Raw genomic sequence first — 27,596 nt, forward strand, 5'->3', positions numbered from 1 at the left:
AGAAGAAGCTAAGAAATGTGATAACTTGTTGATGAAGAAAGACTTGGAGTAACAAATTGTGATTGAGGAATTACATAAATGATGGTTTAAAAATGAATGTGATGTGTGATCCTGAGTAGTAGGCAGTGGCATTGTCCACTTGCTCCGAGTATGAGATGGGGAAGAAGAATTATGATAAATGAGTTTAATTATGGAGTTTTGATTGAATGTATGTCTGTGATACTTAGGTAGTAGTAAGGGTCGTGTCCCGCTTGCTCCGAGTCATTGTTGGAGAATTGGTAATAATGAAGAGTGATTATAAATGAATGTGTATTTGTGATACCTGGGTAGTAGTAGGGGTTGTGGTTTTTTTCGCTTGCTCCAGGTTAATGTTTGAGATTTGATAACAATTATGATTGGTTTTAAATTGAATGAATGTATGTTTTGAGATCCTGGGCAGTAACAAGGGTTGTGGTTTGTCCCACTTACTCTAAGTCAGAGATTGTGACGCCTGGGTAGTAGCGGCAGTAGTAGTGATTCCACTCGCTCCAGGTTGAACTTTTAAACACCTGCCTAGGTAGTAGCCGTAGTAGTGGTTGTTCCACTGGCTCTAGGTTAAGCGGGTAGTAGTAAAGGGGTTGTAGCCCAAGCCCACTTGCTCCGCATGGGTGTTTCTGTCCAATGGTTACCTACCAGTTCATGTCGGATTGGCTATATAATCGACAGATGATATCATCAGCCATAGGATAGGCATGCATCACATACATACTGTTTGAATTGCTTACTTGTGCATTAATTGAGTTTTCCTAAATGATTACAATATGCTATTTGTTATATTTGTTATCTTCATTACTTGTAATCTACCTGTGTTTACCATTGTCTGCTTGAATTCCTGTTTCGGTTGTCTGTGTGGCTCTACTGATATTTTGGAGGATAATAGAGGTAGAGAAATAGTTGAGGATTCGGTCCTTAATTTATTCGGTTGAAAGGTAGTGAAAGTATGAAGAGAATGTGGATTAGAATAGAATTCCCATATGAAAGTTACCAAGTTATGGATTAGTAAGAATTTAGGATGGATATGAAGAGGTAAGAAGTTTAAGATGCCTAGTGAGGTTTTATTATAGTTTATTGTATTTATTTGGAACTTTTACCGTACTGGGAACCCATGGGTCGGGAGTTCTCATTCCGTATATATCTCTTGTTTTTCATATGCAAGTCCAGGTGCTCAGAAGTGAGCTGTGGTTCATCTGAGAGATGACGAAGATCTTTATATTCTCTACTTTATATTTTGCTTACAATCTCTCCACCTTTATTTTGAAAAGCTTATATTATGTATTGAACTCTTTTAAACTTGTCTATAGAGGCTCTTATGTTTCTTTTGAGAGAGATTAGGAAATATTGTTGTCAACTACTTTCATACTGTACCCTAGTCGGCCTAAACTTCGCGGGTTGCGACTAGTGGCTATTTACTTATGTTATATATCTATATACTGTCCTTCTCTTACTCTCCTTTATATCTTTATCTGTATATCACTTTTCGACTTCATGCTTTATCTTTTAGTTGTCGATATATGAGCGATACGACTTCGCGATTTTTATTTTACTATTTTTCAAGCTTCTCGTTTAATACTTCCTTTCACTTTTACTTATAATTAGGGTTAATTATGATTTTGGTCCCCAACATAGAGGCCGTAAATCGATTTCTTCTCTGACCTTTTTCGCTACAAAATAGTCCCCAAAGTTTCAGTTTATTTTAAAATCGTCCTTTCTACCAATTTTATTTTTTTTATTACCAAATTACCTTTTATTAAAAAATTATAAAATAAAATAAAAAAGAAAAAAAAGAAAGAAAGGCATCAGAGGGAGAAAGAGAATCGAGAGAGGGGGAGCGAGAAAGAGAAGGGGAGGGGGGAGAAAGAGAATCCGGGAGAAAGGGGAGGGAAGGCCGCACCGCTGCACCGCCGCACCGCTGCACCGCCGCACCACCGCACCGCCGCCTGTGATCGGAAGGGGAAACAAAGAGCAAGAGAGGAGAAAGTTAAGGGAGAAGAGAGAGATAGGAAGGGAGAAAGCTAAGGGCCACCGCCGCGGCTCCTCGCCGTCACCGCTGCCGCTCCTGCTCCTCGTCGTTCAGTCCCCGCCGCTGGATTTCACCATGCGCTGCAAGCCGTTTCTGCTCCTCCTCCTCGCCCTCGCCGACGTCATCGCCTCGTATTCGCTGTCGCCCTCGTCTCGCCGCACCTCCTCCTTGCTGCTCACACTGCTACCCACATCCTTGCTGCTGCTCCACGACCCCTCACCGTGTGAACTAGATTTTTTGTGAAATTTCTGAATTTTTTGTGAAATTCGTTGTGGAATATCTGAATTTTTTTCTTGGTGATTCTAAATTTGTTGTGGAATGTCTGAATTTGTTATGGAATTTGTTATCTTCTTTTTCTTCTGTGAACTGAATTTTTTGTGGAACTTCTGAATTTTTTGTGAAATTTGTTGTGGAATATCTGAATTTGTTTGTTATGAATTTGCTGTGGAATATCTGAATGTCATACTCTATTAATGAATCTCTGCTTTTGATTTGGCTTGAATTTGAAATATTGTTGCTGTTTAATTTGTTGATTATTGTTCAAAGTGCATGTTGCTTGAATTTCTTTAAATATTTTGGTCTGTTTTTCACAATCTGAAGAATCTGAAGAAGATGAAGAAGTAGAGCATAATCTGAAGAAGATGAAGAAGCAGAGCAAGAGAGGAGATGTTGAAATTGTGATAGAGGGTAAGGATATAAATGTCCGAAGGATGATTTTAAAATTACATTAAACCTTAGGGACCATTTTGTAGTGTAAAAAAGGTCGGAGACGAAATCGATTTTCGGCCTCTATGTTGGGAACTAAAATCATATTTAACCCTTATAATTATGTATTATAATCCACTTGAGAATCGTACCACCATAATATCATTGACTTATGACTCGAGTATAAGGATATGAATATTAGGATGTTATAAAATGTACTAAAACTCAACCCTTATTACAACAAATAAAAAAAGTAATACTACAAAAATGTTATAATAATTTTGTTGCTCATTTATACTACTATCATTAATTTACCATCTAGCGCACTCTAGTTAAAACTTATAAATCGTTCTTTTGAATTAGTCATGGATTCATAGTGCTTTGGTTGTGATTGTTATTAATGAATACTGAATACATGAAGAAAATAAGCTTCTCAGTCAAATCCATGAAGTGGAAAGACCGGAATTTTTGTCTAACTGTTTTACAAGGTACGATTGGTTTCTTATGATATCTGGCGTAATTGAACTTGAATATCATTTAAACTGTCCAAAATATAAATACTATTAAAAATATTGTTATTATATTAAAAATGATTTAAAATGATCAATCTTGGTAGTTTCTGATACAAAACTTTCTTGGCTATAGCTGCATTCTTGCATACAAAAATGGGAAAGAAAATTTGACTCACTGAATTGGAACAGTTTTTCCTGGCGTAGCTCCTAAATCCTACTAGTGAAGCCTTGTTGAACTTACTCCACAATTACTCAACTCTTAACACACTTGTTTTACTCAATGCCAGTCTAGAAACTCTTGCATTATTTCAGACCAAAAAAAAAAACAATAATAATAAATGCACGTCCATTTCTATGCTTTTTCTAGATATATAATACAATGGATAACTTAAACTCAGTCAACATATTCAGGAACCACCCTTTCTGGGGTAGTGTTTGTGCCGTAGCCCATAGCTATAAAAATGTAAAATTTGTTTCTCTTCAGTGTTGTATCCTACTTTCCTCTTAGACTAGTTTCCTCTTAAAATCTGGGGCCTAATTTCGCTTGACTATGCAGCATTATATTTAGGACGAAGTAAACAACCACCCAAAGAAAAATAATCCAATTCTTAGAATTAAGAGTGCAAGAAACTGAACAACTATGCTTATATTTTCTCCAGCAATTCAATAAAAAATGACATTAACATTAACATTGGTGTTTCCTGTTATTGCAGGGCATAAATATTTTTGAATCAGAAGTATATATGAACTACACAGGAAGTATATTCTAATAGGATCATAAAAATGGGGAAACATATAATCACCAAAATTCTTATATGAACAAACAAGAATAATAGAAAACAAGAAACAAAATAAGATAAAATAGCTTGAGCAGATTGTTACCTTTATACTGATTCAAATTCTTATAGTCACTGATGAACTTTGTTGGGATTATTTTACCAAAAATCACCAATCCTGCTTTCTCAATCAACTATTATAAGCCACATACACACCCCAGAACAAAGCACCATATTTTCCTTTAATGCTTCTTTTCTCATTCACCAAATCTTTATCTTCCAAACACAGAATTGGTCTCCAACTTGATTCCATGTATTGGGCTTAATATCCAAGAGTAACATTTCACATGTACTCTCAAGACCCAAACATCTTCGCCAAACATTTTGAACAAATTGATGAAAGTATAAAGCATCGATATGAATGTTTTGGACTTGAGAGCACATTTGAAAGGTTTCACTCATATGTAAGGCCAGTCAATGGAACAAGGATGGTGTTGCAATTCCAAAGTGTTTGGAAGTGAAGCATTTTGAGTAGTGACTTGAACATAACAATGAAGAGAAAAAAGAAGAAAAAGAGATTGTAAAATGTGGTACAATTCCGTGTCCATATTGAGTAAGTGGCCTATAATAGGTTCACGGAGAAGAGGAATAATAAGCTAAGTTAGCAGCTCAAAGAGTGTGGGACAAAGAAGGTCAAACCGTTTTTCAGATATTTATAGGGCCTTTAGTGTGAAATGAAAATCGGGCATACTTTTTGTATAACTATTGAACTTATAGTTAATAATGATAATTCGAGTAAATAGTTTTTAATTTTAGAACAATGCAATTTCTAAAAGATAAAAAAAAAGTTAAGAAGGAAAATAAATATGACTTGCAACATAATTACTCTAAAAAATATTTTTCTTTTTATTTTAGAATATTTATTATTTTTATATTTGATATATTGAAAATAAAAAATACTATATATATATATATATATATATATATAATAAAATCAGTCACCATATAAATATATATTATTTAACTTATTTTTAATTTATATTTTATATTTTAATATGTATTTTATACTAATAATTAATTTTAATGATTGATTTTAATATACATCTAATATGATTGATTTAAAATTAAATATGTAATTCAGTTATATATACTTAATAAAACTTTAAAGATTTTACTAACATGTACTCTAAAAATATATTTTAAAAGTATTATAAAAAATATTTTACGAAAAATATTAAATATATGAAAAATTTAAAATTTTCTATTATTATATTATTAAAATTGTCTTTAATAACTAAATCTAAACTTTAAAAGTTTATACAATATTGAAGAATCTTTATTTGTGGAAATTAGAGTGAAGAGGGAAACAGAAGGGAGGCTTAAAATTACAGCTAGAATTGCACACATGGTTATGTCGCTCCAGCTCATAAGTCAATAAGTCAATGATATTATCTGTGGTCTAAAGTACTTCTATGAATTTGATTCTTGAATGATGAGCATACCATTATTTGAGGGTACGGAAATATTGCATGCTCACTAACAACTGGCTCTTCAACTTGTGCAACTAGATTAAGAGTGACGTATTATATGCAAGTCTTTCTTATGCCATGTAGTTTATAGTTATCTCTTCGTTGATTTTCTTGTTTGGGTATCCGTATCTCTTTCTCTTATTGTTGGGTACTTAATGTTTATTGAAAAAAAAAATTTAAAGAATCAATTATAATATAAGCTAATTTAATTATTTTTTATTCTTAATTTTAAAATTTAAAAATTAAGATAATAGAATTCTTTTTTTATAATGAACTTATTTTTCAACTAATTAATTCTAATTGACTACACTCTTAATTTATGGCCTAGCAAAATCGATAATATAAATATGATATGAATTTTATCCAAAACTTTTACACAAATAATAACGAGGTTGACTAAATTATTTTGATAACCGATATGTGAAGTCTTTAAATGAGAAGCGATAATTTCGTATCTAACATCAAGTATTTTATTCATAAAATTAGTGACTATTGGATATAAGTTAAAATTAGTGGCTATTGAATTAAAAGTAAGGCATACTTCAATTTATATATAAAAAATTTAAAATATTCAATTTAATTACATGAAGTTAACAGAGATGATTAAAATATTTTTTTTTACTAATTTTTCTTCTAAAATTATTTTTTATTGAGAAGTAAATTAAAGTAAAACACATCAAATATTGGGAGAAAATAGAACATAATTTTTATGTTTCTGCATTCAATAACTTTAGGTAGGGATGTCAATGGGGCAGGGCGGAAATGGGAGATGCCTCCCTGCTCTCCATTCCCGCCCTCAGATTTGTTCTCCATTTTCATTCCTGTTTTTTGTTATAGGAAAATATTGTTCCCCATCTCCATTTCCCACAGGGTTTCATTCTCTGCGGAGACCCCATTCTCCATCTATCTGATAGTTCTAACTAATTATTAGTTTTCATATGAATAGAGTTGCAAGTATCCATCCTATACAAAAACAGCAAAATTTTATACAAAAAATCTAAACGACAAGATGGTGACTTCTTTTGAAATGACGCAGTGGGGGGACGCAATGGTGAGTCGGAAGACAGAGCAGTGGACGAGGTGGGAGACGCGGGAACAGAGAGGAGAATGGACACGATGACAGAACTACAGAAAGAAACGCCGCAAATAGAAAGCACGATGCAGTGAGGGTGATGCACGGTGAAGTATGACGATGCGGTGAGAAGGGAGAGTGGCGAGAGGTTGGCTGCAAAGAGGTTGGATGGAATATGGACAGTGTTAGGGATCTTTGAATTGAAAAAAGGTTGTGCAAATGAGGATTAGGAGTTTTGGATTTCTATATATATATTGATATATATGTGTGTGTGTGTGAGATTATTAAAAAACATATACGAGAAATAAATTATTAAGGACAATTCAGTAAATTTTTTAATTTTGGGGATTAGCGGGGACGAGGCGGGGATCCCCACTCGAGTCTCCACGTCTACCTCGGAGAAATTTTGTCCCCTGTCTTCATCCCCGCAAAAAATTCTCCACAGTCATATCTCCATTGGAAATAGTCCCTGCAAAAATTCTCGCGTCTTGGAGAATTTCGCCATTCCTAATTTTAGGATATCAAACTATCAATTAAACATTTTAAAAATTTTGGAAAACATTTCAATCAGTCAAAATTTAGAGGATGAATTGTATTATTACTTTAGTTTTGAAGACAATAGTCCTTTCATCTAACATTTTTTAAATATAAAATACATCTAATCAATAAAACTTATTTTAAGATAAGAATTACAGTTATCGTATTATACATTTTATGCAACATGAAATAAATAAACTAAATAGAATAAAATTTGCATTGAAAATTAAAATTAAAGTATAATGTGCCTAATGCTTTATGAGTGATATTGATATTTATAACACTACAAAAAATATTGAGTACTGTCAAATTTAGCATCACAGAGTAGTAGTAGATTTATCGTCGGTAACGACGTCGAATTCATAAGGTATAATTACCGTCGGATTTATGTTTCCGACAATAACCTTCCCAGCAATATTTAAAGGAAAACAAAAATATATTGACGCGTCTTTTAGCGTCGGATTTACCGTCAGATTTAACACAACTTAGTGAAAGATGCATTTTGGTGACCCACAATGGTTTACCGTCGGATTTTTTTTACGGTAAATTCGACGGTAACTGAGACATAAATTAAAAGCATGAACCCTCTTTCCCTCATACGAATTTCGCCCTTTCTCTCACTTCTTCCACTTTCTCCATCACCGGCGTCAATACCACCACCATCATAGCCCCCTCTCCGTTGCCGTCAACCCATTGTCGCCCCCACCATCATCGCGACGCCGCTATCCTGCTTTGTCGTGAGTCCAACCTTCAGCGCAGCAGAACAAGGATGCCCCTGTCCCAGTTTTCTGGCGAGTTTTCCAGCATATAGTGACCACCCTTTCGCCACCTCTAGCTCCGGCAACATCATAGTGTCGCTGCATCTTTACCTCTTTTCTGTTCTCTCCTTGTTTCGCATTCCAGGTTTCTCTACCTCCATTTTTCTTTCTTCTTCAAATTCTGTTTTGGTTAGGTTGTTTCATTAGGTGGTTAAGATAGGTTAGTTTTAGGTTTATTAGTTTGTGCTATATTATTGATAATGTTGAAAATTGACTTAATTAATGGTTAATGTTGTTGATTATGTGTTAAACATGCTGAATTTGTGTAAATTGATGTTAAAAGACTATTTGAACAATTGCTGAAACTTGGTTGAATGACATTGACTTGAATTTGAATTGCCAACTGTTACTTAGTTGCGTTGATTTTGCATCTTTCATGTGTGTGTGATGCGTGAACATCTTTCCTATCTTTTCTTAGTAAATTCGATGTTAATTTGTTAGGCTTTTATGAGATTTTGGTGTTTTAGACTATCATGAATGCTACTTTGAGTTTTACTACTATTTTTTATTACAGGTAAAATTTGGGTGAGTTTGACAGAGTTTGTGCAGAAGAAAAGGGAGAAAAAATGGTTGTTGTCAAGTAGGCGCTAAACGCCATTACTCAGTGTTTAGCACCAGGTGCCTCGTAAACTGGGAAAAGCATTCTGTGAAGGTGACGCTAAATGCCACTACTCAGCATTTAGCGCTAGGCCCGTTGATAAACCCCATTTTTAGGGTTTATCTTGTGTTGAATTTAGAATATTTTGCTAACCTTTTCTCACATTTAGCCAATGAATTAGCATAGTTTTGTGATCTCTCCCGTATTTGTGCTTGAATGTAAAAACATGCTTTTTAAGCCTTTAATTTGGTAATTTTAATTCATCCTTGATTCCATAAGATGCCTTGATGTGTTTGCTAGCAATCTCAGGTTAAAATAGGCTAGGCATGGATCAAAGGAGCAAGGAAGGAAGCATGCAAGTGGAGAAAAGCAAGAAAAGCAAAAAAAGCCAAAGAATTGATCTCGGCCAAGGACGCGCACGCGCACAAGGCGCTTGCGCGCACATCACGAAATCGACCAGGGACGCGTACGCGTACCATGCGCGTCCGCGCTGAAGGCCACACGTGACTTTTAAATAGAAAACATGCCCAGCAATTTCTGGGAAGCTGTGGGGCCCAGTTACAACTAGTTTTAGCGCCAAAGTGCTTTAAAGGACCAATGATTGAAGGGGGAAATCATCATTCCATCTATCTTTAATACATTCACATTAGGATTAGTTTAGAGATAGTTTCTAGAGAGAGAAGCTCTCACTTCTCTCTAGAATTAGGATTAGGTTTAGGTTAATCTCTCCTCTTAGATCTAGGTTTAATTCATGCTTTGGTTTACTATTCCTTTATCAATTCTTACTCCTCTACTCTTCCTCTCTCTAGTTTTGTACTTTAATCTTTGTAATTCTTCACTTTGTTGTGGATATATCTTTGTTCTTTTGTTTTCTTTCAATAATGCAATTTGAGATAATTCATGATAATTGTGATTTCCTTGATTGTTGTTGTTAATTCTTTGCATTCAATTGTTGTTAGAATTCATCCTTGTTGTGATTTACTATACTTTTCTTTTGTACCTTCCAAGTGTTTGATGAAATGATTGGGAGGATGTTAGAATAGAATTTTATGTTCTTGGCTTGGGAAGGTAACTTAGGAACTCTTGAGTTACTAATATCTAAGTGATTGATAGTTGATAGCCATTGACTCTCACCTTCATTAATTCAATTAGTGGAGACTAGGATTTATGGATTTGAATTGATATAGCTCACTTGACTTTCCTTTGCTATTCGTTAGAGGATGACTTAGTGGGATTGATCCTTGCAACTATCATAATTGTGGTTAGTGATAATGATAAAGGTCCTTGACAACCAAACCTTGCCAAGACTGTTTTGTTAATAAAATTTCGTTTCAATTTACTTTTCATGTTTCTCATCTAAAACCCCAAAATAAATAAGTCCATAACCGATAACAAGAACACTACCCTACAAGTCCTTTGAGAGATGACCCGATGTTTAAATACTTCGGTTTATAGATTTTAGGAGTTTGTACTTGTGACAAACAAATTTTTGTATGAAAGGGTTATTGTTAGTTTAGAGACTATATTTTACAACGAGAATTCAGTGGTGAAATTCTAAACCGTCAAAAATCCAATCATCACCCGTGTCATCAAATTCCATGAAAAGATTCTTTGTTTTTTTTTATTTAATTTTTGAATTAAAAAAATATTTTATTAGTTTTTAGAATTTTAATTTTGTATCAATTAGGATTAGATATAAAAGGAGAAAAGATTCAGGACTTCGGGCTCTCTTCTCTTCTTCTGTCTCATTCCGCACTTTTACACCTTTTACTCTAGAGTTTTTCTTTGAGCTATGAGCAACTAAATCTCCATTGTTAAGGTTAGGAGCTCTGATTATTTTAATAGATTAATACTATTGTCATTCTACTCTTAATCAATGCATTGATTTAACTTCAAGGATTAATTTCGTTCTTCATCCTAGGAATTAGAGTATATTAGAAGATAACTCTTGTTTTATTTGAATTCTTGTTGAATCTTGGAAAAGTTATATCATTGGAATTATAGCGTGAAATCAATTCCTCACAACTATCTGATTATCTGTATTTAACGTGATACGTGACATATAATCGCCTCATTTTTTGGGTACTTAGGATTTGTGTGGCTCATAAGCTAGAAGTGGACTTAATCTTCTAATTTAAATTAAGCGACCAAGAAATTGGCAGTTGATTGAGTTAGAGGAGATTAAATTACTAAGGAATTAGGGTTTGATCATTTAAGTTTTGCTATGAATTGAATCTTCGCATGATTAAAGTAGCTGATAAGAATTATTAATCCAAAAATTTAAACATCTCTTAAGCCTTAACTATTTTCTCACATTATTTTCACCAACCATTCACTGCTTGCTTTCTTGCACTCTCTGATTTACTGTTTTATGCTATTTGAACTTGAAATCTCTCATTTTAGCTTGTCTAACTATAATCACTCAACTATTGTTACTTAATTCATTAATCATCATGGGATCGACACTCACTCACCTGAGTTATTACTTGGTATGAACCGGTGCACTTGCCAATTAGTTTGTAGTATCCAAAATTCGTATCAAGTTTTCGACGCCGTTACCGAAGATTATCTGTAATGTACAACTACCTGTTATTTGATTAGCTAGATTGTACTTTTTCTTAAAAATTAATTTTGCTTATTTTTCTGCCTTAATTTTCGAAATTTTCTTTGCTGTTTTCCTTTAGTTTTACTCATTTTATTTTTTTATTCCCCCTTCTTAGTTTTGAATTTTTTTGCTTTAGTATCTTTCTTTATTTTCAAAAATTTCCTCTTCTTTTATTTATTTTATTTTATTTTATTTCTTTTATCCGATTTACCTTATTGAAAATTCTCTTCACTTTAACGTAGAGATTCCCACTTTTTCTTGTTTTTTGTTTGTTTGAGTAAGAATAGGGACAAAGAACCTCTTCTTAATTTCGATCCTGAAGGAAACCATGATCTGGTAACTACATTTTAGATTAAATACAAAAAAATAATTACCATTACTGATCAAATCAAACATGCGAATTATGACAACACAAAATTAAACTAGAGTCTAAAACCTCGTCACCAAACTCCATCTCTTCACTTCCAACCTCAGTAACATTCAACAGTTGCATGGCCTATAATTCCGAAAGAAACACAGTAACCGAAAAGAAAAAAAATCCTTATTAAATATCATGTAAATAAAACCTCAAACACAAGCACCAAAAACACAACATCAGCTAGAAATCATGCTAATCATCCTATCCATTTTAGCTTAACAATAACTGCATGGAAATGAAAACGATGTGTAATAAAATTATTTATTTTATTTTAGCTATTATTTAATTCATTAAAAAATATAAGCACCATTATATAATGACCATCGTGTAGAATTATATACATAAATTCTTTTCTATGCACGGAGGAAGAACATAAGCACACAATTTATTATAAACCACTCATATAAGCATATAATTAGTGAATTTTTGCCAATTCAACACACATAAGCATATAACCCGTCAGCATGAAAAATAAGAAACTAATATACAGGAAGCATGTAGGCATACCACATAATATGCAAGAAGCATATGAACATATAAATACAAAATATGCAGGGAGCATATAAAGATTTCATGCCATTATAAAAAAACTCATAAGCATTCCATGATTAACATGCAACCAATACAACTACCAGACACATTAACTTAGACCTATAGTTACTTTTTTAATTCATTCAATGACCATTATGTAGGAGGAATACACGCATATCATACATTATAGTGCAGTCATATAAGCATACCAACTAATTAATTTATGCTATTTCATCATTCATATAAGTACATAAGGCCATCTGCATGACAAATAAGAATATAATAGGATGGTTAGCATATAAGCATGCCATATAATATGCATACAGCATACATTCATATATACATGTACGCATAAAATTTGCTTCCTGCATATAAGGATACCATTCAATTAATTTATGCAACTTCCCCATGCATATAATCATACCATTTAATATAAAACAATTACAACTTTAGTTGAATCTCAACTCATCGATCACATATGGATACTGCATTAATTATAAAAACAAACACCCCATTCACATTGTGACTCCGAATCTACATTATTCAAAAAAAACCATCCATGGCCCAATTTGTTGATCGTAATTACTCACTTTGTTCGACTTTTCACCGTGGACAACGACATCATCGGATATATTTTTATGTTGATTTGATAAATTCTCTGCAACGGCAGACGGAACACAATCTAACGGTTCAATCATCTGGCACTCCATTAATGAACCTCGGCTCAGTGGTGTGCATGACGAAGGACCCTCACTTAAAACACGTTCGTCTTAGGATGTCGCCATTCGAAAGACGGTACACCGGCTGCGCACTGTCCTTGCTGGAGATCCTGGTTGCTGCGTCGGCACGACTATCGTGCAAACCAATGGGACGCAATGCTGGCCGGTGGACTGTGCGGACGAGAAGGCGGTGGTAACAGATGCAGACAGCAGTCGGTGATCGTGGCGGGGCTGAAGCGGCGAGATTCTCGGAATAATCAAGAGAGTGGAGGTCACACCGTCTTGAGAGAGGGAGATCATTGGTTTGATTCTATAACTGACGGTAATCCTAATTTGTTTCAAATTTCAAATTAGAAAGAAATCAAAATTAATTAATTACCTATAATTTAATTTTAATTACAATTAAACTCCCATTGTATGCATTGTACAATAAGGGTATTGGCTCATCATACTTTTCTTTAGTTTATTTTATCTGTCTAATATTTTTCATTGATGCTCCACCTTATTGGGTTGAGCTTTTTATTTAAGAAAAAACACATAAAATATTTGAATATAATTTTTTATATAATTAAAAATTTAATATGAGAAATTATGAGTTTATATATTATTTCTTGGTTAGTTACATAATTTATTTTCTGTGATATTATAAATTAATGCAGCTACGACAATATATGTTTTTCTCTATATTATTAAAAACAGGTGAGATTGATCTTAAGCTGGTTTTACATAGATGAATATTCTCGAAGATTATATATATGCGACTATATAAATAGATTTTCTTTACATTTTCAAAATCTAATTAAATTTAGTATTGACATGACAACTATATAAATAACTTAATTAAATGTCATTATCTGACACTAACACGATTTTGGTCCTTTTTTATATAATTTTCATAATTTTATAAAATAAAATACATTTAATATCAAAATTTATATATTTATTGAATTAATATTTTTTATAATATATTTTTTATGTAATTGAATAATTTAATATAAAAAATATTATAAAATTGATGCTTGGTTAATTATATAGATAAATGTTATTTTATATGATATTATAAATGTGGACATATAGAAATTAATTATGTTAAGTGTATATTAAAATTAATTATTAAAATTAATTATTATTATATAATATATATTAAATATATATAAAATATATATTAAAAATAAATTAAATAATACGTATATAAATATATAATAACTGATTTGAGAGCTCCTCTAAACAGAATGATGAGTTGGCACTATCTTTTCGCATTGTACTACTGTGAAACAACGTTATTTGTTTCTTAGAATTCATTCATAGAAAATGTTGCAAAGTCACTCTAATGGAGCGCCAAAAGCAAATGACAGTGATAAGAGAATGCTAACTCATCACTCTACTTGTTAAGAAGTAAGTCACGGTTGAAAATGAGTCGAGAAATTACTATAATATCCAAAGTCCAATCTTAAAAACGATTATAATACTATTGAAATTTCCAAAGTCAAATTAGGCACATCACGAATTTCAATATCACTGTGAAAATTTAGTTTCATTTAAGGGCATAATTATTAACGCCAAATAATAATGATATTTTTAGCCACTAATATGAAAATTTATGATCGAGTGACTATATAGAATCCCGACGTTATTAAACCATCCTAATAATATCCTATAATAGTCCAACTTAATTAGAAGATCAGAAACTCCTGCTTTGCGCCTCTAGACATCCCTCAATCTCTATCATTCTCACATCTAACAGTATATAAGTAACATAAAGCCACGATGTTGTGCCTCATGGCATTATGAATTAAGATTTCTGCGTACGCAATTAGAGGTAGGATCGACTGGGTAGTAGACTAGTAGTGATGAGTGTTTATCAATTTCCTCAACTTATTAGTATCTAATGTTACAAAGTATGTATTTGTAGGGACTGGATCGGACTTGATACAAACACATGGATCGCAAAAGGCAAAAATCAAACGAAGGCAAAGACATAATGAGCAACCTACCCGAACAAATCATAAGCCAAATACTCTCTTGTCTCCCAATCAGAGACGCTGTCCGTACAAGCGTGTTATCCAAGACATGGATAGGCCGCTGGACATGTGTCACCAAGCTAGAATTGGATGACCACATTTTCTATCGCGGCAAGAAGAAGACAGGAAAACAACACTTCATAGACTTCGTGAACAGATCTCTCCTCCTCACTGAAAGTTCAAGTGTCCAGAGTTTGATTCTTGTTATTTTCAACAAATACGATCCATCCGTTGTGAACACATGGATGGCAAATATCTTGGGTAGACGTGTCAAGAAACTTGATCTTCGTTTAGATCATGATCTTAACTTATCAGCTCTTTCTTCTCATCATCTCTTTATGAAAAATGAATATTATATCGAAGAATTGGTCTTGAACATGAGTCGTTGTGAAATTCGAATTCCGACGCCGCCGTCATATGGTTATTTCCTATTCATCAACCTAAAATTCTTGGACCTGTCTGGAATTATATTTACTTATCACTTGAAAGATGTGAGACTTAGTTGCCCTGTGCTCAAAGAGCTGGAGACAAAAAATTGCTACTGGCTAAAGTTAAAATGTGTGACTTTCGAAGTACCTTTGCTTGAAAGGTTTTCCGTTGAACACGGCAGCAGCAAAGCTGTATCTGGCGAGGAGTCGCTTAATAATTTTGCTGCTATGATCAAGATTTGTTCTTCGCGTCTAACCGAATTCACATGGGGTGGTTATATGTTAGAAGATCTCGTTTTTGGTGATCCATCATCAGCCAAAGGTGCTACTGCAAATATCATTTTACGGAGACCTAAAAATGTGACTCTACAAGAAACACAGATTCGTATTTCTAGGCTTTTTAAACAATTCACTCAAGTAAAATGCCTCAACCTTGTGGGCACACAGGTAACAGATGTTTGAAACCATGTAATCGATTAAGTTTTGTTATTTTTGTCAAAATTAGATTAGGCAAATTTATATGTAATCGATAATTTAGTTTTTTTTTTCAATCATATATATAAATAACTTTTATAATAATCGTAGTTTGATAATAGATACTACTTTATTAATTCACTTGTTTATAAATTAAACGTGAATAATAATTGTTAGATTAGCTAAAAGAATAATTACGTTATACTAAAATAAAAAAGTTAAATGAGTTTAACCTCGAAATTAACATATTTATTATAAGTTATATATAATAAAGAACATTTAAAAAAAATTATATACCAAATTTCTCTCATATATCCTTTATTATTGATAATAGATATATTATATAATTCAGAATTTTTGGACACATGCGAAACATTTGCTATATCTATATATTTGTTCAAAAATCTTTTATATTTGCAAAGAAGTTTCATTTGAAGTTATGCAGGTTCTGGCAGAATGCAAAGTTTCTTTGACTACTTTGCCATGGATGAAAATGTTGACCCATCTTGAGCTTGACTTGGTTAATGGTGAAACTCTGTTGGGCTTACTTCATATGTCTCCAGTTATCAAGACCCTTGAATTTAAGGTTAGTGATCACAAGAGGTTTATAAGTTACCATTTATTGAAATGATTATTGGTGCATTATAACAATGGTAATACTAAGTGACAAAGTATTTTGATAACTAACTCGAACTAATTAAGTTGATTCAATAACTTAAACTTAAGGATTGAGAAATATTTGTTGTTGAAGGAGGAAAAGGAAGAGAAACATAACAAAAGAAATTTTATTGAATTTAATTACAAAAATAACTTGTTTATTTAAATATTTTTATAATAAAAAAAGTATGGAAGATTAGGTTAGTCAATATTAGCTAATTTTAAAGGTTTTAAGGTGTAATATTACATACTTTTAAATATTTGAATCATCTCTTAACTTTAAACAAAAAAATAATATTAATTTGTATTTAATTTATTAAGAAAATAAAAATATATCATTATTTATTTATTAATTAGTGTGCCCCTTATTTCGAGCTACCAATATTTCAGATTTCATTTAACCAGAATTTTTATTTTTTATTTTTCTAACCCTTTCCAATTTACGATATGCATTGTGCTATTTTTAGGTAGATATTTGAAATGATTAATTAGAATCTTTTTTTCAAAAAATAAAAAATAAAAATGATTGATCATTGTTAATTAATCAGGGAATATCTATGTTTGAGAAAGAGATATTGAATTCTGCTGCCGTGCCCAAATGCTTGGTGTCCACCGTAGAAGTGGTGAAATTTGGAAGAATTCATGGAAGTGAGCATGAGCTTTGTTTGGCTAAATTTATTGTGGAAAATGCTTTAGTACTAAAGAGGATGAGCTTCTCCTATTATGGTTGGCAAAGAGAATCGAAGGCTATTGAAGACTTCAAAGAAAAACTATTCACTTTTAAAAAAGGTTTCAAGTGTGCGATTATCGATTTTCATCATGCTGGTTACTACTAGCTATATGTTGGCATAAAACCTTGTTTTCCATTTCAAGATTTACTTGAGTTGGTATAGTTGTTTTGGCACATGTTTGAGAGGGAAGACTTTGGTATCCGACTGTCCGCTTGTTTTTTTTAGTTAGAAATGAGACTCAAATCCAAGACTTATAGATAAGGATGAAGAGATTATGTCGTTTGAGTTATAGTTTATTGACAGTCCGCTTATATTCTGGACGAGCTTTAAATGAAATTACATGTAGTAGTCCAATTTAGACATTGATCCGCTCTTGGATAAATTTTTTAAAGAAGTGTTCCTTGGCAAGCTTATTAAACAAAACTCACAGCAGGCATTTTTTAAAATAATTTTCATCAAATAACATAAGTTTAAAATAATTATAATGCCTGAATAATATACTCCAGAATCAATTACTACGCACTAAGATTACTTCATTTGTTAGAGTAGTCCCTTTCTTTTGTATACAATTAACATATCTGATATATGACCTACAGGTTAGATTAATATCATCTCTATTACTTGAGGTTTGAACTATGTACTGATGTACATCTAGGTTTACTTCATTGAATGATAATGATGAATCACACTTTCATAGATGCTCCAAACTAATATACAAGAAGTTAGTTACAATCAATCCAGCTCAACAACTACTCTAACTGCTTTTCTATTGTAATTGTTCCTTTCTGTTTCTATTTATAACTAACTTGATTCCTAATAATTAACTTAACAAACAAACTTAGTTAAAACAAGTAATAAGTTTCTTTGCCAATTAGCTCAAGCCACACCACCTTTCATGTTGGGACCATGTATAATCCATCAATTCCATCTTGGAATGACAAGATACAATGGATTTGGAGCTAATAATGCGTTGGTTAATGTCAATAGCTTGTTCCATAGTAGAGATTGACAAAAACTTCGTTAATCTCATGTCATTGATCGCTTACAACATGACAATAGGCTTCTATATGTTTAGTTTTTTCATGGCAATGGCAATTGACTGTCAGAGTAGATTCGTATTGGTCTTTTTGCTTGATTTGTAACTTTTGAAGCATTGGTAAGCCATTGAGCCTCACAAGTTACTGCTTGATATTTGTTCTGCCTCATAAAATGATCTTGCCATCTTTGTTTGATTTTTACTCTTTCAAGTCACAATTGAAGTCCCTAAGAAGCATTATCCTAAAATCTACCTCCTAGAATCTGGATATGTAACTCAATTCCTATCCCAAAAGCAACTTGAAGTTAAATCTATTGTGGCAACTGGCAACGATCACAAAGCTGACTCACCTTTTAGATATCTCAATACCACCAATTCTGCTTGAAAGTGTTCATCAATTGCACAGTCCAAAAATTGGCTTAACTTCAATACTGCATAGCTAATTTTTGGTCTAGTGTTGGTGAAGTATATAAAGTAACATTCCTATCAATCTTTGATAATCAGAAGTTGATGCAAGAGTTGTTCCTGAAAATCTTGATAGTTGCACTGTGTATTGATACCAAAACAGATCTCAATATAGTATTTTACTGTTTACTGACTCGTTTGAGGCCATATATAGAATGACCTATTTGATCTACACACCAGACTTGGATTCAAGACTTATAATCCTTGTGGCACTTTGATGAACATAGCTCCTGAATCCTGATAGATCTCTACCTAAGTAGGCAGTGTTAAAATCCAGATGGTGAATAGACCAATTCTACATAACAGTTGCTGCCAAGATAGACAATCTTTAATGTTGCCATTTTCACAACTGGACTAAATGTCTCAAAAGTAATTTAGCTCTGCTGTTTGAGCGAACCAACCTAGCTTTGTTTCACTCAATAGTGCCATTAATCTTGAGTTTGAGACTACATATCCGTCCAGGTGGTCAGGTGGTAAGTAACCAAATCTTATTCCTCTTTAGAGCACATAATTCATCATTAATAGCACTTTGCCAATAAGGATCCTTAATTGCTTCCTTACCATATGACTTGGGTTCTTCTTGTTTTTTCGAGACTCAAAAAGAAAGATTTAAATGTAGGAGATAATAACCGAAAAATTCTATGGTGGCATTGATTTTGGTGGTTAAGGGTGGCATAAGTTTGACCAATAAATAAAATATTGACATATGACAAGAAAATTAAATCTAAAATCAAAATGATTCTCTCTCTTATAATTTTTTATGATTATTTTTTTTAAAATTATTTTTTATAATTATTTTCATAATTATAAAAATTAATTTCAAAAAAATAACACTAAAATAATTTTATAATTATTATTTTTATTTTTAAAAAATAATTTTTATAATTATTTTTACTAAAATAATTTTTTATTATTATTTTTATTTTTTAATTATTTTTATTATTATTTTTAATAATTTCTAAAAATAACACCAAAATTATTTTTTTAATTATTATTATTATTATTTTTTTATTTCTAAAAAATAATTTTTTATAATTATTTTTTTGTAATTTTGAAAAACTAACACCAAAATGATATTCTTTCTCTTGGTGTTAGTTTAAAAATAATCATAAAAAATTATAAGAGAGAGAATATTATTTTAGTTTTAGTTTTTTAAAATTACAAAAAGAAAAAGTAATTATAAAAAAATGTATTTTGATAAAAAATAATAATAAAAATAATTAAAAATAAATTTGGTATTATTTTTAGAAATCATTAAAAATAATAATAATAAAATAATTAAAAAATAAAAATAATTATAAAAAAATCATTTTAGTAAAAATAATTATAAGAAATTATTTTTTAAAAATAAAAATAATAATAAAATAATCATTATAAATATAATTAAAAAATTATTTTAATATTTTTTTAAATTATTTTTATAATTATAAAAAAAATTATAAGAAATTATTTTGATAAAAGTAATTATAAGAAATTATAAGAAAGAGAGAATCATTTTAGTTTTAGATTTAATTTTTTTTGTCATGTGTCAATATTTTACTTGTTGGTCAAACTTATGCCACCCTTAGCCACCAAAATCAATGCCACCATAGAACTTCCCTAAGTAAAATGGTAGAACATGTAGGAGTTTCTTCTTTTATTTTATAATATTTTATGGTGTTTATTTCAGTACGATGATAAATTCATACATACAGGTACAATAAAATTATGGATAAATTAAAACATTAGATGTGCATTGTATTTTTCACATTAGTAATTAATTTTTCTTTTTTTGAATATATATCATATCAATACTTTGATTAAAGCACCCTTGTACTTTAATAAAAATAAAAAATATTTTTTATTTAATTTTATAAAAAAACTTAAATATATTTTTTTTATATTGAACAAAAACTACCATAATCCTTTTAATTTAGTCAAAATTTAAATTGTTTTAGTTTTAAAATTTTAAATTTGAATTAATTTAAAAATAAAAACCAAAATACATTTCATTAATCATATACACTAAAAAATTATTTCGTTTCATGAACCCTAATCTAATCTCTTTTACCCCCATTCATACAGAAAAGAAGAACACATCTGAACAATTATTTTTTATCATTGTATACCAGTCTACCAATAAAGAGCAACTTCACCCCTAATCCCCTACTCGGACAGCAGCAATCTATCCTCACCTTCTCCCTTCCTCGTAGCCGCGCTCCCTCTCCGTCAGTCTTCACGTAGTAGCAGCACGCACTAGCAGTCACCATGTCGTTTTCCGTCGTTCTCCTCTCCGTTTGGACAAAGAAGAAGAAGAACCCAGTTCCTCCAGCAAAAACTTTTTTCTCACGCACCGCTCTCGTCGTTTACTTGTATTTTTTTTGCCAACATCATCCAGGTTCCTTAGCAAAGACTTTTTCTCTGTGAATTTATCAAATAATTTCTCAGTTTCTTCATACAACCTATTAGTCCTAACTTACAAATGACATGACTTGAGAAATTAATTTCAATTTGTTTATTCTGGAAAATAATCTACACTTTGACTCATTTTAGATTTTATATTCATTCTAATGATCTTTATTGTGACAAAGTTGATTGCATTTTTTATGGAAGAAATTTCTAAAGACACAAGCTGATAAGGGTTTTAGTTAGAATTTGGTTAAGATCAAGAACCTTAGTGGACCACCCTAATTATGGCTTTCGTCTTTAAATCCATTAACTTTTATAATTTGAGTGTCAGTGTTCTAGGATTGCCTCTGACATTTCCAAGACTTTATATCTTATGTGCGTGGCACCTTTACCATGCTGAGAACTTCTGGTTCTCACCCCATACTGTGTTGTTCTTCTTTCAAATCAGGTCGAGAGACTCCTCGGTAGGCATCTGGAGTTCTGCAGCAAAGTGTTTTCTAGGATGTTATTTGGGTGTCTATTTGTATATAATCTTATGTATTTAACTCTCCGACGACTTACTTTACTTTTGTACCTCTTAGAAGTTTATGGAGAACTAGGGTTTTATGTATGTATTTTGGGCATCGGGTTATGTATATAAGTATGTAAATATTCTTTGATGAGCGGATAATTTATACGCTTTTTGGCATTGTTTTTATATAGTTTTTAGTAAGTTTGAGCTACTTTTAGGGATGTTTTCATTAGTTTTATGTTAAATTCACATTTCTGGACTTTACTATGAGTTTGTGTGTTTTTCTGTGATTTCAGGTAAATTCTGACTGAAATTGAGGGATTTGAGCAAAACTCTGAAGAAGGCTGACAAAAGGACTGCTGATGCTGTTGGAATCTGACCTCCCTGCACTCGAAATGGATTTTCTGGAGCTACAGAACTCCTATTGGCGCGCTCTCAACGGCGTTGGAAAGTAGACATCCATGGCTTTCCAGCAATATATAATAGTCCATACTTTATTCGAAGAAAGACGACGTAACTTGGCGTTGAACGCCAAGTACATGCTGCTGTCTGGAGTTAAACGCCAGAAAAACGTCATGATCCGGAGTTGAACGCCCAAAACACGTCATAACCTGGAGTTTGACGCCAAGAAATGCCTTAGCTCGTGGAATGATCAAGCTCAGCCCAAGCATACACCAAGTGGGCCCCGGAAGTGGATTTATGCATCAATTACTTACTCATGTAAACCCTAGTAGCTAGTCTAGTATATATAGGACATTTATCTATTGTATTAGACATCTTTGGTCTCAGTTTTGTTTTATTCTTCATCTGAGGAGATCATTGATCACGTTTTAGGGGCTGGCCATTCGGCCAAGCCTGAACCTTTTGCTTATGTATTTTCAACGGTGGAGTTTCTGCACACCATAGATTAAGGGTGTGGAGCTCTGCTGTACCTCAAGTATTAATGAAATTCTATTATCTTTTATTCAAATCTCTCTTATTCTTATTCCAAGATATTCATTCGTACCCAAGAACATGGTGAATGTTATGAGTCAAATTACCCTCATTATCATTCTCACTTATGAACGCGCGTGATTGACAACCACTTCCGTTCTACATGAAACAGAGATTGAATGCGTATCTCTTAGATTCCCCAACAGAATCTTCGTGGTATAAGCTAGATAGATGGCGGCATTTATGAGGATCCGGAAAGTCTAACCTTGTCTGTGGTATTCCGAGTAGGATCCTGGGAATCCGAAAAGTCTCACCTTGTCTGTGGTATTCCGAGTAGGATTCCGGTAATGAATGACTGTGACGTGCTTCAAACTTGTAACCTGCTGGGCGTTAGTGACAGACGCAAAAGAGGGATTCTATTCCAGTAGGGGAGGGAACCAACCAGTGATTAGCCGTACTGTGACAGAGTGCGTGAGCATTAGTTTTCACTGCGAGGATGGGATGTAGCCATCAACCATGGGTGAGGCCTCCAGACTGGTTAGCTGTGCGAGTGACAGCCGCATAGGATATTTCCCCGAGAGGATTGAAAGTAGCCACAGTTGATGGTGAACCCCTAAACAAAGCTTGCCATGGAAAGGAGTAAGAAGGATTGAGTAGAAGCAGTAGGAGAGCAGGCGTCCTTGAGCTCTACAGCATCTCCATCCGCTTATCTGAAATTCCTACCAATGAATCTGCATAAGTATTCTATCCCTTTTATTATTCCTTTTTATTATTTATTCCAATAATCACAATTACCCTTTAATCTCCCTAACTGAGATTTACAAGGTGACCATAGCTTGCTTCATACCAGCAATCTCTGTGGATTCGACCCTTACTCACGTAAGGTTTATTACTTGGACGACCCAGTACACTTGCTGGCTAGTTGAACGGAGTTGTGTCCACTCATGCCAATTTCTTAAATTCCATAATTTTACAATGATACCAAAAGGCACAAAATAGGAATCACAATTTCGTCCACCAAGTTTTTGGCGCCGTTGCCGAGGATTGTTCGAGTATGGACAACTGACGGTTCATCTTGTTGCTCAGATTAGGTAATTTTCTTTTCAAAAATCTTTTTCAAAAATTTTTCTTTTTATTTTTCGTTTTTCCAACTTATATTTTCGAAAAAAATTAATAAAAATACAAAAAAATTGGAAAATCATAAAAAACCAAAAATATTTTGTGTTTCTTGTTTAAGTCTTGAGTCAATTTTTAAGTTTGGTGTCAATTGCATGCTTTTAAAATTTTTCTTGCATTTTTTCGAAAATTTCATGCACTCATAATGTTCTTCATGATCTTCAAGTTGTTCTTGACAAGTCTTCTTGTTTGATCTTGATGATTTCTTGTTTTGTGTCTTTTGTTGTTTTTCATGTGCATTTTTGCATTCATATTTTTCATGCATTAAAGATTTCTAAGTTTGGTGTCTTGCATGTTTTCTTTGCATCAAAAATTTTTCAAAAATATGTTCTTGATGTTCATCATGATCTTCAAAGTGTTCTTGGTGTTCATCTTGACATTCATAGCATTCTTGCATGCATCTTGTGTCTTGATCCAAAATTTTCATGTTTTGGGTCATTTTTGTGTTTTTCTTTAAAAATTCAAAAATAAAAAAATATCTTTTCCTTATTTTCCTCCAAATTTTCGAAATTTTGGGTTGACTTGGTCAAAAATTTCTAAAATTAGTTGTTTCTTACAAGTCAAGTCAAAATTTCAATTTTAAAAATCTTATCTTTTCAAAATCTTTTTCAAAAATCATATCTTTTTCATTTTTTATATAATTTTCGAAAATTTCAAAAATTATTTTTCAAAATCTTTTTCTTATCTTTTTATCAAATTTTCGAAAATTTAGCTAACAATTAATGTGATTGGTTCAAAATTTGAAGTTTGTTACTTTCTTGTTAAGAAAGGTTCAATCTTTAAATTCTAGAATCTTATCTTGTAGTTTCTTGTTAGTTAAGTAATTTTTAAAATTAAATCTTTTTCAAAATATCCTTTTCTTAAAAATCTTTTTATCTTTTTATCTTATCTTTTTCAAAATTTTATCTTTTTCAAATTTGATTTCAAAACATCTTATTTAACCCCTTATCTTCTCATCTTTTTCAAAATTTGATTTCAAATCTTTTTCAATCAACTAACTAACTTTTTGTTTGTTTCTTATCTTTTTCAAAACCGCCTAACTACTTTTTCCTCTCTAATTTTCGAAAATTCTCCCTCTCTTTTTCAAAAATTCTTTTTGTTTTAAATTTTAATTTTAATTATATTTTGTCTTTGATTTTCGAAAATTACTAACCTCTTTTTCAAAAATTATTTTCAAAATCTCCCTTCTCTTTTCTTCTTCTAATTAATTAATTAATTACTAACACTTCTCTTCACCTCTCTTCATCCAAATCCGAATCCATCCTTCTTCTTTCTTCTACCCCTTTCTTCTTCTACTAACATAAAGGAATCTCTATACTGTGACATAGAGGATTCCTTTTTCTTTTCTTGTTTTCTTCTCTTTCATATGAGCAGGAACAGGGAAAAAGGCACTCTTGTTGAAGTTGATCCAGAACCTGAAAGGACTCTGAAGAGAAAATTAAGAGAAGCTAAATTACAACAATCCAGAAATAACCTTTCAGAAATTTTCGAACAGGAGAAGGAGATGGCAGCCGAAAATAATAATAATAATAATGCAAGGAGAATGCTTGGTGACTTCACAAAGCCAACATCCAAGTTTGATGGAAGAAGCATCTCCATTCCTGCCATTGGAGCCAATAACTTTGAGCTGAAACCTCAGCTAGTTGCCTTAATGCAACAAAACTGCAAGTTTTATGGAGTTCCATCTGAAGATCCTTATCAGTTTTTAACTGAGTTCTTGCAGATCTGTGAGACTGTAAAGACGAATGGAGTTGATCCTGAAGTCTACAGACTCATGCTTTTCCCTTTTGCTATTAGAGACAGAGCTAGAATATGGTTGGATTCACAACCTAAGGATAGCCTGGACTCATGGGATAAGCTGGTCACTGCCTTCTTGGATAAATTCTTTCCTCCTCAAAAGCTGAGCAAGCTGAGAGTGGATGTTCAAACCTTCAAACAAAAAGATGGTGAATCCCTCTATGAAGCTTGGGAAAGATACAAGCAGTTGACCAAAAGATGTCCATCTGACATGTTTTCAGAATGGACCCTATTAGATATATTCTATTATGGTCTCTCTGAATTTTCGAAAATGTCACTGGATCATTCTGCAGGTGGATCTATTCACCTGAAGAAAACGCCTGAAGAGGCTCAAGAACTCATTGACATGGTTGCAAACAACCAGTTCATGTACACCTCTGAGAGGAATTCCGTGAATAGTGGGATACCTCAGAAGAAAGGAGTTCTTGAAATTGATGCTCTGAATGCCATATTGGCTCAGAACAAAGTGTTGACTCAACAGGTCAACATGATCTCTCAAAATCTGAATGGACTGCAACATGCATCCAACAGCACTAGAGAAGCAGCTTCTGAAGAAGCTTATGATCCTGAGAATCCTGCCATGGCAGAGGTTAATTACATGGGTGAACCTTATGGAAACACCTATAATCCATCATGGAGAAATCATCCAAATTTCTCCTGGAAGGATCAACAAAAGCCTCAACAAGGCTTTAATAATGGTGGACGCAATAGGCTGAACAATAGTAAGCCATATCCATCATCTTCTCAGCAACAGACAGAGAATTCTGAACAAAACACTTCTAATTTAGCCAATATAGTCTCTGATCTGTCAAAGGCCACTTTCAGTTTCATGAATGAAACCAGATCTTCCATCAGAAATCTGGAAGCACAAGTAGGCCAGCTGAGTAAGAAAGTCATTGAAACTCCTCCCAGTGTTCTCCCAAGCAATACAGAAGAGAATCCAAAAGGAGAGTGCAAGGCCATTGATTTAATCAAAGTGGCCGAATGCATAGGGGAGGAGGAGGACGAAAATCCTAGTGAGGAAGACCCCCTGGGATGTCCCTCAAGCAAGAAGGAGTTTCCTATTAAGGATCCTGAGGAATCTGAGGCTCATACAGAGACCATAGAGATTCCATTAAATCTCCTTCTGCCATTCATGAGCTCTGAAGAATATTCATCCTTTGAAGAGGATGAAGATGTGACTGGAGAGCAAGTTGCTCAATACTTAGGAGCTATCATGAAGCTGAATGCCAAGCTGTTTGGTAATGAGACTTGGGAAAGTGAACCTCCCTTGCTCATTAGTGAACTGGATACTTGGATTCAGAAAACTCTACCTCAAAAGAAACAAGATCCTAGCAAGTTCTTAATACCTTGCACCATTGGCACCATGAGCTTTGAGAAAGCTCTATGTGATCTTGGGTCAGGGATAAATCTGATGCCACTCTCTGTAATGGAGAAGCTGGGAATCATTGAGGTACAACCTGCCTTGTTCTCATTACAATTGGCAGATAAGTCAATGAGACAAGCTTATGGAATAGTAGAGGACGTACTAGTAAAGGTTGAAGGCCTTTACATCCCTGCTGATTTCATAATCCTAGACACTAGGAAGGAAGATGATGAATGCATCATCCTAGGAAGACCTTTCCTAGCCACAGCAGAAGCTGTGATAGATGTCAACAGAGGAGAATTAGTCCTTCAATTGAATGGGGACTACCTTGTGTTTAAGGCACATGGCCATCCCTCTGTGACAAAAGAGAGTAAGCATGAAGAGCTTCTCTCAGTTCAAGGTCAAGAAGAGCCCACACAGTCAAGCTCTAAGTTTGGTGTTGTGAGGCCACAACCAAACTCTAAGTTTGGTGTTAAGACGCCATATCCAAACTCTAAGTTTGGTGTTGGGACCACACTAACATTGACCTGATCACCTTGTGGCTCCATGAGAGCCACTGTCAAGCTATTGACATTAAAGAAGCGCTTGTTGGGAGGCAACCCAATTTTATTTATCTAATTTTATTTTATTTTGTTTCTTTGTTATTTTTGTGTTTAATTAGGTACATGATCATGAGGAGTCACGAAAAAATCAAAAAAATTAAAAACAGAGTCAAAAACAGAAGAAAAAAATTG

General features: G+C 32.9%; 1 protein-coding gene and 1 non-coding gene across 2 annotated transcripts; one reads left to right on the forward strand and one right to left on the reverse strand.

Annotated features, from left to right (window-relative positions):
• The first annotated feature begins 14,818 nt into the window (after window positions 1-14,818).
• LOC112701614 (F-box/LRR-repeat protein At4g14103-like) lies at window positions 14,819-17,295 on the forward strand. Its single transcript, XM_025752355.1, has 3 exons — window positions 14,819-15,775; window positions 16,248-16,388; window positions 17,008-17,295. The coding sequence occupies exons 1-3, from the start codon at window positions 14,819-14,821 to the stop codon at window positions 17,293-17,295; spliced, it is 1,386 nt and encodes a 461-aa protein (XP_025608140.1).
• Window positions 17,296-25,605: 8,310 nt separating this feature from the next.
• On the reverse strand, window positions 25,606-25,709 carry LOC112704625 (small nucleolar RNA R71). Its single transcript, XR_003155241.1, has one exon. It is a non-coding gene; the product is annotated as a small nucleolar RNA R71 (small nucleolar RNA).
• Window positions 25,710-27,596: the final 1,887 nt, after the last annotated feature.

The sequence above is a fragment of the Arachis hypogaea genome, chromosome 7 (assembly GCF_003086295.3).
Source record: "Arachis hypogaea cultivar Tifrunner chromosome 7, arahy.Tifrunner.gnm2.J5K5, whole genome shotgun sequence".
In the NCBI taxonomy this organism is placed as follows: domain Eukaryota; kingdom Viridiplantae; phylum Streptophyta; class Magnoliopsida; order Fabales; family Fabaceae; genus Arachis; species Arachis hypogaea.

Coding starts and splice junctions, on each gene's coding strand:
- LOC112701614 (XM_025752355.1), top strand. CDS start 14,819: ATGGATCGCAAAAGGCAAAAATCAAACGAAGGCAAAGACATAATGAGC. Junction 15,776..16,247: donor TCAACCTTGTGGGCACACAG/GTAACAGATGTT, acceptor GAAGTTATGCAG/GTTCTGGCAGAATGCAAAGT. Junction 16,389..17,007: donor TCAAGACCCTTGAATTTAAG/GTTAGTGATCAC, acceptor TTAATTAATCAG/GGAATATCTATGTTTGAGAA.